This window comes from Temnothorax americanus, unplaced genomic scaffold (assembly GCF_048541705.1).
Source record: "Temnothorax americanus isolate GAGA-0224 unplaced genomic scaffold, ASM4854170v1 Scaffold84, whole genome shotgun sequence".
In the NCBI taxonomy this organism is placed as follows: Eukaryota; Metazoa; Arthropoda; class Insecta; order Hymenoptera; family Formicidae; genus Temnothorax; species Temnothorax americanus.
The window spans coordinates 346,442-361,514 of record NW_027509807.1 but is presented as its reverse complement, the minus strand read 5'-3'; the positions used below and the strand labels follow the sequence as shown (position 1 = coordinate 361,514).

At 43.5% G+C, this 15,073-nt stretch overlaps 1 protein-coding gene across 2 annotated transcripts in view; it reads left to right on the top strand.

Moving 5' to 3' along the window:
- The window catches only part of Form3 (FH2 domain-containing protein formin 3), a 43,643-nt gene that overhangs the window by 27,245 nt on the left and 1,325 nt on the right, over positions 1-15,073 (top strand). Inside the window, exons 3-25 of one of the 2 annotated variants that reach the window (XM_077424403.1) lie at positions 11-126; positions 1,288-1,447; positions 1,840-1,873; positions 5,397-5,538; positions 5,831-6,010; positions 7,036-7,425; positions 7,951-8,142; positions 8,234-8,295; positions 8,442-8,630; positions 8,739-8,910; positions 9,006-9,113; positions 9,234-9,304; positions 9,376-9,502; positions 9,604-9,856; positions 10,094-10,209; positions 10,545-10,683; positions 10,894-11,028; positions 11,098-11,248; positions 11,701-11,828; positions 11,909-12,049; positions 12,204-12,352; positions 12,534-12,903; positions 13,498-15,071. In XM_077424403.1, the coding sequence (XP_077280529.1) occupies positions 11-126; positions 1,288-1,447; positions 1,840-1,873; positions 5,397-5,538; positions 5,831-6,010; positions 7,036-7,425; positions 7,951-8,142; positions 8,234-8,295; positions 8,442-8,630; positions 8,739-8,910; positions 9,006-9,113; positions 9,234-9,304; positions 9,376-9,502; positions 9,604-9,856; positions 10,094-10,209; positions 10,545-10,683; positions 10,894-11,028; positions 11,098-11,248; positions 11,701-11,828; positions 11,909-12,049; positions 12,204-12,352; positions 12,534-12,903; positions 13,498-15,071 (5,099 nt within the window). Of the gene's footprint in view, positions 1-10; positions 127-1,287; positions 1,448-1,839; positions 1,874-5,396; positions 5,539-5,830; positions 6,011-7,035; positions 7,426-7,950; positions 8,143-8,233; positions 8,296-8,441; positions 8,631-8,738; positions 8,911-9,005; positions 9,114-9,233; positions 9,305-9,375; positions 9,503-9,603; positions 9,857-10,093; positions 10,210-10,544; positions 10,684-10,893; positions 11,029-11,097; positions 11,249-11,700; positions 11,829-11,908; positions 12,050-12,200; positions 12,353-12,533; positions 12,904-13,497; positions 15,072-15,073 lie in introns of both variants that reach the window. The other variant, XM_077424402.1, reaches the window with a different exon arrangement.

Sequence of the window (15,073 nt, the reverse complement as noted above, 5' to 3'; positions counted from 1 at the left end):
CCGATTGCAGCATTGGAGACGGCGTGCTCGTCCGTGAAGAAGCAAGTCGTGGAGCTGCTGTCGGCGCTGTGCGTTTATAGCCAAGACGGCAGGCAGAGAGCCATCGATACTCTTCACACGTACCAGGTGACCGTTTCTGAAAGTGAAAATACAATTTTTTTTACCGATTCGCACATTTGGACGACGGGAATGTATATAATAAACGCTAAAACGGCCGCAAAGACCCGCGCACGCGAGGCGTTGCCACGAGGCATGACATTTCAGATGCAGAAGAAGTGGTCGCGTACCTGCCGCGCAAAATAACCGTGTGCCGCGCTTAGGTAAAAGACGTAAAAGTCACGGTTCAAGGTCTCCCTTCAAACAAAAGAACGAAGCGCACTGCAATAATAATACTCCTCTTAAATGCGCGCACCGCAGCGCGCAAGCAAGAGTGAGTTATGCCGTAATATGCCCATTGTATAATCCCATCGCGTTGCGAAATATATTTTTATCGCGACTTGATTTGCATGCTGGAGACAGATTACCGACGTTCTCGCGATCGCGCGTTCCCCATGAGAGATAAATTCTTTTATCGTACCACGCGACGATCGATGTCCGGAAAAGGGCTCGCGGAGCCGAATAAATATCAACATAGGTCGGAAAATTTGGAACGAACGTGGAACGTGGGACGAATCCAATAAACACCAAACATCAGTTACATTACCTCCATCCCACCATAAGTTCTAAAAGACAGCTTAAAGACTTCACAAAGACGTTTAAAAGACAACATAATTTTTCAGACGTCCTTTAGAAGCTTCTGCGAGCTGAGATGTTATAATTTCTCACTCAATATAAGGGCCGGTTGTCCCAATCTGTTGATAAGCTAACTAATAGTTAAATCATAAGTCTATCTTTGTCTAATTACTCTAATTTAAAGAAAAAATAAAGACATATATATATATATATATATATATATATATATATATGATTTAACTATTATAGTTACCAACAGGTGTTGGAACAACCGATCCTAAATGCAATATAACATGTGTGTTATATATAATGTAATTCACTCACTGATGCTCAGTGTTTACTGGGAAAGGTTTACTCTTTATCAACTTTTCTCTTTATTAGCTAACGGAAAAATTTTTTCGATTCGACGCGGATGAAAGAACGCTTGACTGACTTTGTGCTCGCGTCGCGACGGAAACGCCAATATCTCGGGATACAGACGTTTCCCGGAATGCAAGTGTGGCGAGTGTGGCGAGATAATTCCGATCTTAAACGGTGACCTATGTCCGAATGCAGGAGCGGAAGGGCGAGCGTTATCGATTGCGAGTCGTGGTCGACGAGCTGCAGAAAGCGACGGCCGAGGATTACCAGACGGCACTGCTGGCGTTTATAAATTGTTTGGTCATCTCGACGCCGGTGCTCAAGGACCGCATACGTATTCGCAACGAGTTCATCGGTGAGTGAAAGAGAGCGGCACTCGAGAGTCTTCTTGGCGGATGCCATTAAGGCGCATCAGCTTCCTCGTCGCCGCGAGACTAACTACTTGACAGTCGCGCGCCTCTCCGCGCGGCGCGCAGAATTTTTTTATACAAACGGATGATGAACGAAATGATTTAACATGAAGCATCATTCGAATGCGACCGTAATTAATTTCGTTTTGACTTTGTAATTTAATTGAAAAAATTTGTTGACTATTTTTTTTCTTTTTGTTCTATTTCTCGCTTTCATCCGTTTGAGTTATTCTCGTAAAACGTAAGATTTGCGAGATAAAATAAGCAGTTTGAGTTCGTTGGTCAGGCTGATTATTATAAATAGTACTGACACACGACTTCCGATTTCCAATTGCAGGTCTCAAGCTCCTACCGATCCTGAACGAGCTGCGGTGAGTATACCCTACGACGACCCGGCCGGATCCGCGGCATTAACTTATTAACACCTTAACATTTGTAGAATAATAAATAATAATGAATGTATTACGAAAGGACGCTTTATTGTACCCACACCTTTTCCTTCGCACACACCGCCTAATGTCACCGCGAAGATAATTACACGAAGGATTGGTTCACTAACGAAGGGAGGATCCCATCGTGACGGTATTGACGACCCTGAACACCGACTCACTTGCATGCACTAATCCAAATAATGTTCTAATACAAAAGTGCCGTGACTTTTTGATATATAACTCGAATTTCTTACTTTCCAATCTCGCAGGTTCAAATTAGCAGGTTTACGCAATAGTGTTGCATAGACGCGCAAATAGAACGTTTTATACTGCCTTAAATAATTCTGCCGTTTTGTCTGATTCAAACAAATTTTGTTACAGTACACCTGTACGAGCAACAACAGTTTTTTTGTTTCGTATTTCAGATTAATTCTTGTTTCCTCTTAAAACGGCATTTTTCGAGATCACATTGAGGTGCTCGCCGATAATGTTAAACGTATCGCGATTGTTATACACCGCTTATCGCGGTTGATGCTGTTTGGCAAACAGTCGTTAACAGGATTTGCGCGATCAAGTAATTAGGCTAGGAATACATATTCGTTTATAAGAACCTAAGTAGCACGTATCGTTCAGAAACGTTTCCAAAATGTCTTACAAACGTCTTATTACTTACATACGTTGAGAAATATATATATATATATATATATATATATATATATATATATATATATATATATATATATATATATAAAGACAAATGTCCTGACTGACTCATCAACGCCCAGCCCAAACCCCTGAACCTAGAAACATGAAATTTGGGTAGTGTATTCCTCTCATGACGTAAGCACCTACTAAGAAGGGATTTTTAGAAATTCGACCCCTAAAGGGATGAAAAGAGGTAAAACGTGTTTCACGGATTCCTCCAACATCTCTTAGGCCCGTTGAGATATCAACTTAGTTTTGGCTTACAAAAGGTTACCCATACAAATGCTTAAAAACATAATTCAAGATTTTGTCCTAATCAACTCCTAAACGGGCAAATCTAAAAATTCGGAGATGAATTATAGAATCCTTCGCATACCGTAGCGAAGCACGGGTGTATCATGTGCTATCTGGGAAGGTGCGATTGCATCGCGATTTACGCAAAGGAGAAGATCAAATCTGGAGAGTAATTGATTCGGTAATGGACCACCAAAAAAAATCGCCGTACAGGAGTAAGATCATCGATAGGTGCCCCTGAAAGTTCCTGGAAAGTTTGTTTTTTGAATTACGATGGTCCTCTCCCAAAGATATATGAAATATCGCCTCAATTAATGTTCGCTTTCTCACGCTAATTAATCCAACGTGTATAACGAGAAGAGCGCAATTCCGGAGACGGACACCTTTTCATCGGTGACGAGCGATGAGCGGGAAATAGAATCGAGTGTAGAATCCAAGCGATTCGTCTCCCTCCGCGCATTCTCGGCAACATTCTCCATGAGTGAAGACAAGAAAAAAAAGAAAAAATAAGAAAAAATAAAAAAGTAATTAATAAATGAATATACTAAATAATAATGAATGTTGAAAACTTAAAGATAAAAAAAAGTTTCTAATTAAAAGAAAGAAACATGCACTGAGAGAGAGAGAAAAAAAGTTGTTAACTTGACTAAATATTTTTAACTAATTATTATTTTTTAATTAAAATATTTATTTAATTAAATTAAATACGACATATATTAAATCTAACATAACGTAATTTGACTTAAATACTTAGAAATATTTTAATTAAAAAAATAATATTCAATTAAAAATATTTAGTCAAGAACTTTTTTCTCTCAGTGTGGGGGAAAGGGAAATCGCGGAAGGAAGATAGATAGAGAGAAGGGATGAGAAAGGGCCGCGCGGCGTCGCGGCAGGGAGAAAGGGGAGACGAGGAAAGCCCGAATTAACTTCTCACCGGCACCGATGCACCTGCGACCGCATCTCGCGCCGCGCTGGAGCCAGAAATGCATTCGCCGTCGCGACGCGCCGGCCGGCCGGCGTTATCCGCGTTATCTCCGAATCTCGGATCTCGGTAATCGACGGATGGCTCTTCCTCATCGTCTTTTCCTATCTGGAGCTTTCATCTTCGGCACCCGTCGCGCAATCGTCTTCTCGATCAGCGGTAAGGGAAAAGAAGAAAGAAAGAGGAAAGGAAAAAAGCACCAATTTCTTCCTAATGGATCCTCGATCCTCGACTTCGTTGAGCTACATAGCAACCGATGTCTCGCGCGGAATAAGCTAACGAGTGTCCACGCAGTATTGTAAAAATATTATCGATCGTTCTCGAAGAAATATTTTTGACGCATTTCATCGATGAATCTTATCGGCATGTGATTTTTTTGTCGAGAAACCGGAACGTTCCTCGTGTGCTTCGAAATGGGGTGTTTGTTTCTACGTTTTGGATATTTCGCAAAATCTACTTCATTTGCGTAATCTGTTATACTTTTACTTCGTGAGGTTTTATTCCGGCGAGGCCAGGGTTCAGGCGCGAAGATTTCGAGTATTTTAGGAGAGAGAAGAAAGCGTTTTAAAGAATTCTATTCTCTTTTTGCTCCTCCACCACGCGGAGAGCGTGCCGGCATCGCTTTCCGTGAGTCATTGCCGTGCTCACATTCGTGTTCTTCGTTATCCTCTTCTGTTTTGCTCGTGGCGAAGATCGATGGCAGGATTGGACCGCCGCGGAGAGTATTTTGGTACGCTCTCTCGGTAAGACGCACAACTGGAAGCTGCCCAGACCGTTCTGGATGCTCGAGACTTATCTCATAGTTTAAATCTCAATCGCGCGTCTCCATCTCGAGCCTTAAAATTTGAAATCGCATATTTATCTAATCTGCCATGGGATCACTGGAATCGGTAAACATTTTTTTTTTTCTATGAAATTAAGGACTTCAATATTGCTCTTTACAAACGTTTTTCTTTTAGTTTACGACGGATGTATCAATGAGTGACTTAAATGAGAATAATGTCGCGAGTGATTTATTTTGAATCTGTCACGATTCAGCACATCTAGAACATTTCGCGTGGACCCCGAGCTATCTATTGGATTCGAGAATTGACGCTGGAATCGGTGGCGACTATTTCCGTGCGACTATTTCTTGAAGGCGCAAAAGCGTTCGCGGAACGCGAGCTATTCGAACGCTTCGCGACTCGTGAAACACGCGTTCTTTATAGATTTCTCTGATTTGACGCCTGCGGTGTATTTATCGTAACATCTTGTCAATCATTCTTGAGCCGGACTTACCCAGAGAATTCTTACCACTGATTTGAATATTGAATTGAGGCAAACTCGCTTGGAAATATGAAATGCAAAGAAAAAATTCATCAAGTTAAGAATCAAATTTTCAAAAAATTCTCGCGAATCGAGGAGATGCTGAAAACAAGGAGGAGAAGTATAAAAATTTCAAATGTCCACGAATCAAGATGACGACGATTGTTCTTGCAGGAAAAGTCATGCGCCGGATGTAAGGGTACAGCTAGACGCCTTCGACGATCAACGGGAGACCGACGAGGAGCTCGCGAATCACGGACCGCCCGGTATCGATCTCTCCTCTCACGTGGACGTTTTTTACGCTATCCTCGGCCAAGTGAGCGACTTCCGGCATTTTCCCTGTTTTACCCAGCTTCCGCCAATATATTATCGATAATTTTTTGCGATCAATCTTGGAAAAAATTAATTAATTTTAATTTTCTACCTTTGTGCGCGATTTGTCCCTTCTGCCTCGAGTATGCGCATCGCGTTACATCGTTAACTATTCATTTGATAAACTCCCTCGCCACTCAATTCCTATAAAAGCTATTCAAAGCCTTCTAATCGAGAAACGAGCGCGTCGAGCGCCGCGCGTAAGAGACGTCTGACAAAATGCAGCACACCCACAGGTCGCAGACACTCCGCAGGAGATACCCTTTCTGAGCATCCTGCAGCATCTGCTGCGACTGGACCCGAAAGACGCCGCCAGCGATCTGGCGTGGGACACCGCGGAGACACTGGTGCACCGAGCCACGTTGCTGGAGAGTCGCGAGGATGCCACCAAGTTGTTGAGGTCGCCTAGTCTTCAAGTAAATACCCGCATTTTTTTTCTATGATTTACGTCTTTCAAAAAGAAACAATATATCGAGAAGATCCACGAAATTATTTCGCAAAATAGGATTCGTAACGTTTCGTACAACGCTTTTTCAATCGCTTTTAAGAATTGTTGGCGTGACAAAGATAATTATGCGCAATGCTTCCACGTAAGCGAGAGTCAACGGTAAATTTATTGATTCTATCCGTTAAGACTATGTTTTTCTCGGACTTTCGCCGATTATGCAATCGACGGCGACACATACCCGTCGACGAAGGGAGACGCGACGCGACGATGACACCCGCGTTACATCAGATCAGTTTAAATCTCCGCGGCCACACTCGCGGGAGATCGTCAATGTCAACCGCGTAGGCTAATGTAACACCGGCCGTGTATACTTTTACTTTCTGACCGTACTTGACCGAAAGACGCGAGTCCATAAAAGAAGAAACCCGTACCACGCTTCGCGTCGATGAATCACGAAGCCGTGCGTTCACACATGCCTTCCGTCAGTCGCGCAATGATTTTGCAAAGCCAGAGATTTGCTTTCAAAATGCAATTTCAAGGATTTCTCATATTCTCCTTTTTGGCTAAGAATAACAATTTAATCCTAGAATAAACAGCGCTTCCAGAACAAAGCATCTCGAAAACATACACCATAGGTCTTGGAGACCCATGTAACTTCGACAGGCTGTAACTCTGGTTCAGATTAATATTTTTGGACTTGGTTTTTTATTATTTTAAAGCTTTGAGATTTAGAAATATGCCCGAAGGTTTTAATATCACAAAGTGTTTTATTTCTGTCAAGTTATGAAGTTAAAACTAAATATCGAAAACAGAAAATTCCGTGTAAGTAAAGTTTCGTCTGGGCCTGGAAAACCCACGCTGTGCGTTCTGTGTGTAAATAAAATATATATACTTCTTATCACGCGAAATATACTTCTTGTACTTTGTGCAATCGATTACGCGTGATATAAGTAAACGAAAAATATATTCAACAATTTAACGATATTTGAACAGACGAATCTATGCTGCCACTGCCGCGGCGCCGATCAGACGTGCGGAACGTCGCGAAAAGCATCGCTGCCGGCGAACAACAGCTCGACGGTGCCTTTACCGCCACCGCCGCCACCTCCGGTTCCAGTCGCACCACCGGGCCCGCCTAGTCCGTCGAGCGGTAGCGGTTTTGTCCTGCCGCCGCCGCCCCCACCGCCGCTTTTCGCTAACGTCGGCACATCTGATGCACCAATGGAGCCGCCGATGCCACCCCCTTTGCGCGTGCCCCCCGTCGCACGCGCGCCTACCCCCGAGCCGCCCAGCAATCACGCCAGGCTGCTGCCGCAACAAGAAATTCCCACCCCTAAAACGAAAATGAAAACTATCAACTGGAACAAGATACCTAATCATAAGGTATCTAAGAAAAGAGTTGTCGATGATTTAAATCACAATAAATAACGCTTTCCTCTCTAAAGATTGTTCTTGAATTAAATAAAGTTAATAAAGAACCTTAAGTTACATTAAGGAAAGAGGTGAAAAAAGAGAATAAGACAGAGGAAGAAGGGTTAGGAGAAGAGAATGGATAGAGAGAGTACTAAAAGGGAGTGATTTGGATTCTATTTTATTTTATTATATTAAATTTTGTTTAATTTTATTTTGTCTTGTTTTTGTCCCGTTTTGTTTTATTTAATATAAATATGAATTTTTTAGATTTTATTTAAGTTAACTCCATTTTGCTTTATGGAGATATAAAATGGAAGTGGAAATGAGAAAATGTGTAAAGTGTACTACAAATTGTAAACCAGGAGTAATTCTAAGCCGCAATACAAGGATTAAAATAAAATAAATAAATAAAAGACCTTAAGTTAAAGAGAATATTTAAATTAAACGAAGGCAACGGCGAAAAATTACGGTGTCAAAATTATTTTTACGTTCTAGGTGATTGGCAAACGAAACATCTGGTCCCTCGTCGCGAACGAGCACCAGAATTCCCCGATGGCGGATCTAGACTGGGCTGAGATGGAGGGCTTGTTCTGCCAACAAGCGCCGCCGATGGTACCACCGGCGACTTATTCGACCTCGTGCGGCACCGGCGCCGACACCGAACGACGTCGTCGAGAACCGACGGAGGTTGCTCTCATTTAACGCTACTTCGCTTTGCTTTGTAAAGAATAATGGGTTCTTAATATATGTTATATTCTTAAATGTTTTCTTTTTCTAGATCGCATTACTCGACGGAAAGAGGAGTCTGAACGTTAACATTTTTCTGAAACAGTTTCGAAGGTACGATAAGGATAACGGAAAAATTAATAAATATGTTCCAAATTAAGAAAATAATTGTTTTAAAAATTGATATACATATAAGCACGTATTTTATTGTATTGTATTATTACTGCTATTATCCGCGCATTCTCGTATTCTTCATTCAGTTCGAACGAGGACATAATCCAACTGATCAAGGAGGGCGGTCACGATGACATCGGCGCGGAGAAGCTGCGTGGTCTGTTGAAAATATTGCCGGAGGTGGACGAACTCGAGATGCTCAAGAGCTTCGACGGCGACAAGTCGAAGCTCGGTAACGCCGAGAAGTTCTTTCTGCAGCTTGTCCAAGTGCCAAAGTAAAATTTTCCTTATATCTAATACCTTATACCTAAAGAGAGAAAGATTAATATTTTCCCCATTAAATTAAAAAAGAATGAAATAACTACGACGCTATCGATCTACAGTTATAAGTTACGTATCGAGTGCATGCTGCTGAAGGAAGAATTCGCCGCGAATATGAGCTACTTGGAGCCAAGCATCAACTCGATGATACTTGCCGGTGATGACCTGATGACAAACAAACCCTTGCAGGAGATGCTGTACATGGTTCTGGTCGCTGGTAATTTTCTCAACTCTGTACGTATTTGCTCGTCGCCGAACAGTTGATATGAATTCTGATTATTCTGAACGCCGGGATGGATAAGCGAGAGTTTCGATTATCGCGTTTGCAGGGTGGCTATGCTGGCAATGCAGCGGGCGTGAAGCTCTCCTCGTTGCAGAAGCTAACCGAAATTCGCGCGAACAAGCCGGGGATGAATCTGATTCATTACGTAGCATTGGTAAAATATTGATTAGTTATGGATTGAGTGAAATCGAACATGTATATATCCAATATGTATGTGCAATTTAAGAACTCAAAGAAACGTATACTTTCGTAATTAAAATTATGTATATTTCAGCAAGCCGAGAGAAAACGGAAGGATTTACTAAGCTTTGCGAAGAATATGACTGCCCTAGAAGCAGCGACAAAGTAAGGATTACTATATGCATAACAACAATCGTGAAAGAAACGTTATTCTTACAGTAGCTATTTCTTTTTAGGACGACAATCGAACAATTGACCAACGAATTTAATAGCTTGGACACGAAGATCAAAAAGATCAAGAGTCAGATCCAACTCTCTTCGACCGAAAGCGATATACAGGAGCAGATGGCACAGTTTCTTCAAGTAACGAATATAAAGACTAATCTCATAGATATACAATACGAGATAAATTTTTTTAGAAAGGAGTGTGAAAAATGAACGAGACTTTTGCTTGAAATCCGTAGATGGCCGAGCAAGAAATGGCGCAATTGAAGAGGGATATGGAGGAGCTCGAGGGAGTGAGACGATCGCTCGCGGAATTCTTCTGCGAGGATACGAACACATTCAAGATCGAAGAGTGCTTCAGGATATTCCATCAGTTCTGTCAGAAGTTCAACCAGGCGGTTGCGGAGAACGAAAGACGGCGCATCCAGGAGGAGCAGATCCTGGCGCGTCGCAAACAGCGCGAGGAGCAATTACTGGCGAGGAAACGACTGCGTAAGTGTATCCGTGTCCTCGCAAAAAAAATAGAACGATGCATATTTTTACAAAAACTAGCGCAATTTTGCACTTTACGACTTTTGAGCAACGTCCTTTTGTAAACCGAAGACTATATTATTAAGACCTCGAAATGGTGTTAAAAATAGATAAATCTCAGATTTCTTTAAGAGTGCACGTTCCTTTTCCTCCCGCCTTTCGACAGATGCTTAAGAATCGTATTCATTAAATACACAGTGAGCAGTCAAACGGAAACACCAGGCTCGGAATCTGAATCTAACTTGATGGACTATGGATTTTTCGACCTCCATACCGGTTTACCTCAGAGAAATTATAGCCGTGGCGAGGCCAAGGTAAATTCTCTGCCATATATTTACCATCTACTTGCTAATATCTAAGATGTTTGAAAAAAAAAAAATAGTAGCGCCAAATGGCTAAATGAAGCGTGAATAAATGTTTTGAGACAAAAGTAGAATTCATGAATTATAAAATTTGTTTTAATATTCAGAAGATAACAAAACGCGATCCTGAACACTTTTAATTTTTAATATTTTAATTTTTCGTGTTGTCGGAGTACTTTATATCTCATTTTAAAGTAAAAAATGATCTCTTGAAATTTTCAAAACATAATCTTCAAAAGAAACTTTAATATCAAACAGGGTAAAAAAATCTTTGATGATGTTTCTAGATAAGAAGATTACAAAACGGCGGTGTTACGTCGGACGAGGATGTCTCGGTCATCGGATCGCCGAGCATCCGACGTCGCTTAGGATCGTGTTCCGGCGGTCCCGATCAACAGTCTACCAAAGAAGACACATATTCACCAGGTATCATACTGCCACTTGCATTGAAAAAAAAAAAACGAAATTGAAAATAGTATAAGACGTTACTTTTTTGTAGTTAATCAAGCTGTTGCCAATATAAAAATCGAATATTTTCGAGTCATCTACAAGCCTTTGTACGATCGACTACGATTATTTACAAACAACAATGAAATCGTAATCGCAATATATATTCCATGACATTTTACTTAACAGATATCACGCCTAACGGCACGCTTCGTCGGCGCAGGAGTAGGATACCCTGCGAGGATGACGACGGAAATCTGATGGACTTCTTACGAACGTCCGGACAGGATAATACACGGGAGAGAAAATCATGGGGAAGCTTAGGTATTTTATAATGCTTGATATATTTTACAGATATTGTTGAAATTAAATTATATTTGAAAAATATCGAAGATCGATCGTGGGCGCGGAGAGCTCGAGGTCAATCGCGAAGAGGGGATCTGCTGAACGCCGATTTTTCGGGGGATCGGGAACGACCGAGTTCACCGTCTCCTCTCGCGGAGAGTAAACCGTTCCTGCAAGAGGAGGAAGCAAAGCCAACCGGGTAAGTCGGAAATTTGTATTATCTTGACAGTCCCCGAATCGTCACTCTTACGTCTAAAGACTTGAAATAAAGAGGAATGCACATACGGAAGGATAAAGAAAAACAAATGAAAGGACTATACGAAAAGTAGACCTAAATGGGAATCTCATCGCAGCTCGACGAAATTTGGCAGAAACATTCATATCATGCCGGAGAAAAAATTTTTGTTGACACTCATCTAGAACGGAAGCGGTGAGACGCATAAGAAAAATTGCGAGAAAGACGATAGGTGTGGGTGTGAACAGCACCAGCGTGAAAAGGTAAAAAAAAATCAATAATTCTGAAGCAGATATGAATGTTTCTGGTAAATTTCGAGAGCTGCGATAAATGTCCCATTTAGGTCTACTTTAAGTGTATAATCTTTAATGAAAAAAAATTCTTAGTAAAGTTTAATTTATCTTTTGGAAAATCAGGAAAGCCTGGCGACAGAAGATCGAGGCGTGGTTGTCGGAGAACGAGAAGGAAGATCGTGCGGGCGAACAGCTCCAGAAAAGAGCGAAGCAACTGCACCAAGCGAACCGACGGTCCTTCGAAGACTCGGGTGAGCAAGCTCACTTTCTGCGAATGTCGAGAACTGTTTTAGCGTCAAGCCTTCTAATATGAGACGTGGTCCAATTACAGAAAGCGAAGGCAAGAGCTGCCCGATGAATACCTTGGCGGAAGACCAAACCATGCTTGAAGGAGCAGGGTTCTCCGAAGTTTACGACTGGCGACCGTCCGTCGAGAAAACGGACGTGATGCGCACGATGGAGGCCATTGAAGGTGCGTACAAATTATATATTTATTATAACTTTATTATAACGTCTCTCATCATTGGAAAACATTATAAAATATATTAATTGCAAATGAGCTGCGAGGTATTAGATCCGCGATTGACACAATTGACGATTTAAGCGAATATCGTTCGTTTCAGAAGCACAACCATTATCGTCCCAGGACAAGTCTCCTTGGCGAAAATCGAGCTTAAACGTACCAAATAATATGGAAGAAGCTGATCCGCGTTATTCCCGTAGATTTAGATCGAAACACAACACCGAGAACGCTCTCATGCCGAGCACACTGCAGGTAAGAGTGAATAAAACCAGCTTATCAAGCTTAATTTAATGATGAGTAAATGCAATAATTCATAAGCAGGAGAATGGCAGTATAACTTTTCTGAGTAAAGTCACAAGATAGAAAAGTTAGTCCAAATGTTTTCAGACAATAAAGTTTCAAAGAACTAAATTACGTCATGATGCATTCACAGGCGATCAGAGAGGAGGACAGGAAGAAAAACAAGATCAGTGACACGATAAATTTAGATGCCCCCCAGGACGAGTTGACGATCTATCTCCGGCAGCCGTACACCAAAACGCAAACACCTGTAAAAAAAATCCGGCGATTCTCCAAGCTCGGCAGAAAGGCTTCCACGGACGAGGAAAGAATCAGCGATAAGATCGAGATCGATTCGGACAACATCGAGACACCACCAGCAACCAGGCGGTTGTTCAGCCCGCCGAAGGAAATAAAACCCGTGGAGAAGGAACCCTGCAAAAGGGAACGTTGCAGCAGCTCCCTCCAGAGTCGAGAAACAAAGACTGCAATATCGATTAGTCCCAGCGCGGATCTTGGTACTGGTGAGCACAAATCGGAACATAGAATATATATAAACGGAATGTCCGTTCTTCAATTATTACGCTCTCAGTAAGCAAAATGATATAGCTAGCATTATGTCGGCAGATTGGTAACAGATATTTAATCAGACATGTCAGCAGACTAATATCAATTGCGTCCGCATTCAGCTTATGTTTTGCAAGCAAAGTCTGCTAACATAATCAGATAGTAAATTGGCAGTAGAAACCGCGCAGGCAGAACCTACTGACAGGCAGTATGAGTAGATTGGCAGCAGGAACGGCGCAGAGCCTGGGAGATTTTTGTAGGATTTGCTCGATTTCCATTGATTATGTGTTAGCAGACTCTCTGTTACACTTCTATTGGTGTTCTTCTGATATCATGTGATATATCAGAACCATCATCAGATCTGTAGTCTTTCTGCCGACAGTAGCAGATACTCGGCAAGATCTGCTTTTGACAGACTTGGCTGTCTGGACTCTTTATTCAGTCAAAATTGACACATAAAAATTATTAATATACATATAATTTGCAATTTTAAAAAAGTTTCTTGGAATATTGATTTCCGATAAAATAATATTATATATCTTGGTTCCCAGGTAACTTCGATAGATACTCAGCGACGCGACGAACACGTAGGTACAAGAAAAGCCAAGATCCCACGGGGGATAAAGACAAGTCGGACATGTCGAGCCTCGAATTGGTTTACGACGAGAAGTCGACGGTGCAGCGGCCGAATACCCTCGTTCTCGCTGACGAGGAGATCCACCACGAGGACACGGACTCCATGCTGCGTGTCTGGCAGGATAAGCTGAAGCGGCGCGACACTGCCTCGTCATCGTTATCGTGCGATATTGACGCCGCGCTAGCGGAGATCGCGCGCTCCGGCGAAGACCTTCAACGTCTATCGCGTTCGGCGTCGACGACGACAGCGTCAACGATAATGGGCCACAGAAGCTCGCGGCTTCCGGTCAGCCAACCGCCACCGGTGGTGGCGGTGACCAACACCGTGTTGAGCCCGGTGATGCAGGAGTCGCGACCGCGGGAGCCGATTACGATGCTCGCCGAGCGGGCGGTGACGAGTCGCGAGCGTCATCGAAGCATGATCGATCCAAGCCAGGTGAAGGAAGCGGTCCGTTTGACTAGTAACCCACCCAGTCAGGTGAACCAGGACCAGGAGATCATCAATGGCTTCCCGCGAAACGGAAGTTCGCCGCACGATCGGAAGAACGAGCAGGACGACGCGCCCAAGACCGTGGAAGAAGAGAAGCGCATGGATCTGAAGCCCATCGGGGGCACGAGGAAACTCGAGAAGAGCTCCGATATTCGAATCGCAGACGATTCGCGCGATCGGTCGACGACTCGGCAAACCCCCTTGTTCCGTAGTCGATTCATTCCCGATATAAGTGTGACATCGTCGCCGCCTTCGTCCGGCAAGAGCAGAGATCAGGAATTGAACGACGAGGGCTTCGAAGAGACGCAGAGCCTCGTGTCGGAGACTTTAAGCCAGGAGACGTCCTCGGGCAATTACGAGACGGACACGCATGACTCGACGCGATGCTCGCCGGCGGAACTGGGCGGTTACGGCGGCGAGCAACGTCGGCGTAACACCATCACGGTGGTGGACGATGACGACCTGAATGGTCGAAGATCATCCGTCGACAAGTTACTGAAGCCGGCTTCCGATAAGACGTTCGATAAAAAGACGAGCGCGAGAAGCGCGTCGGAGAAGTCCAGTTTTCTGCCGAAGCGCACCGCGAGCGCGAAGCGCGATTCTTCTGCGTTGAGGAAGACCGAGTCCGTGAAAAGAACCTCGAACGTTATCCCGTTGAGCGACGCGGGAATGTCGAGAGGCGAGGTGCAACGTTCCGGTTCCAGAAGCAGCTTACGCAGCTCGCGGAGCTCGCTGAACAGCGCGACGTCCGTGAACACGGTGCGAAATCTGGCCGCCAATCACGCGCATTTACGAAGCTACACCTCGGCCATCCGCGCGCTGACCAACGACTTGAGGAAGAGCAGTCCGTCGAACAGCCCGGTGCCGCCAAAGAACGCGGTTGACAAGAGACGGCCGAGTCCTCGTCAGATCGGCGTCAGCAGGATACCCGCCAGTAGGAGCAGCAGCAGCGGCAGCAGCGTTGGACCGGCAGTGAGGAACGTTCGAAAAGCACCCGAGGT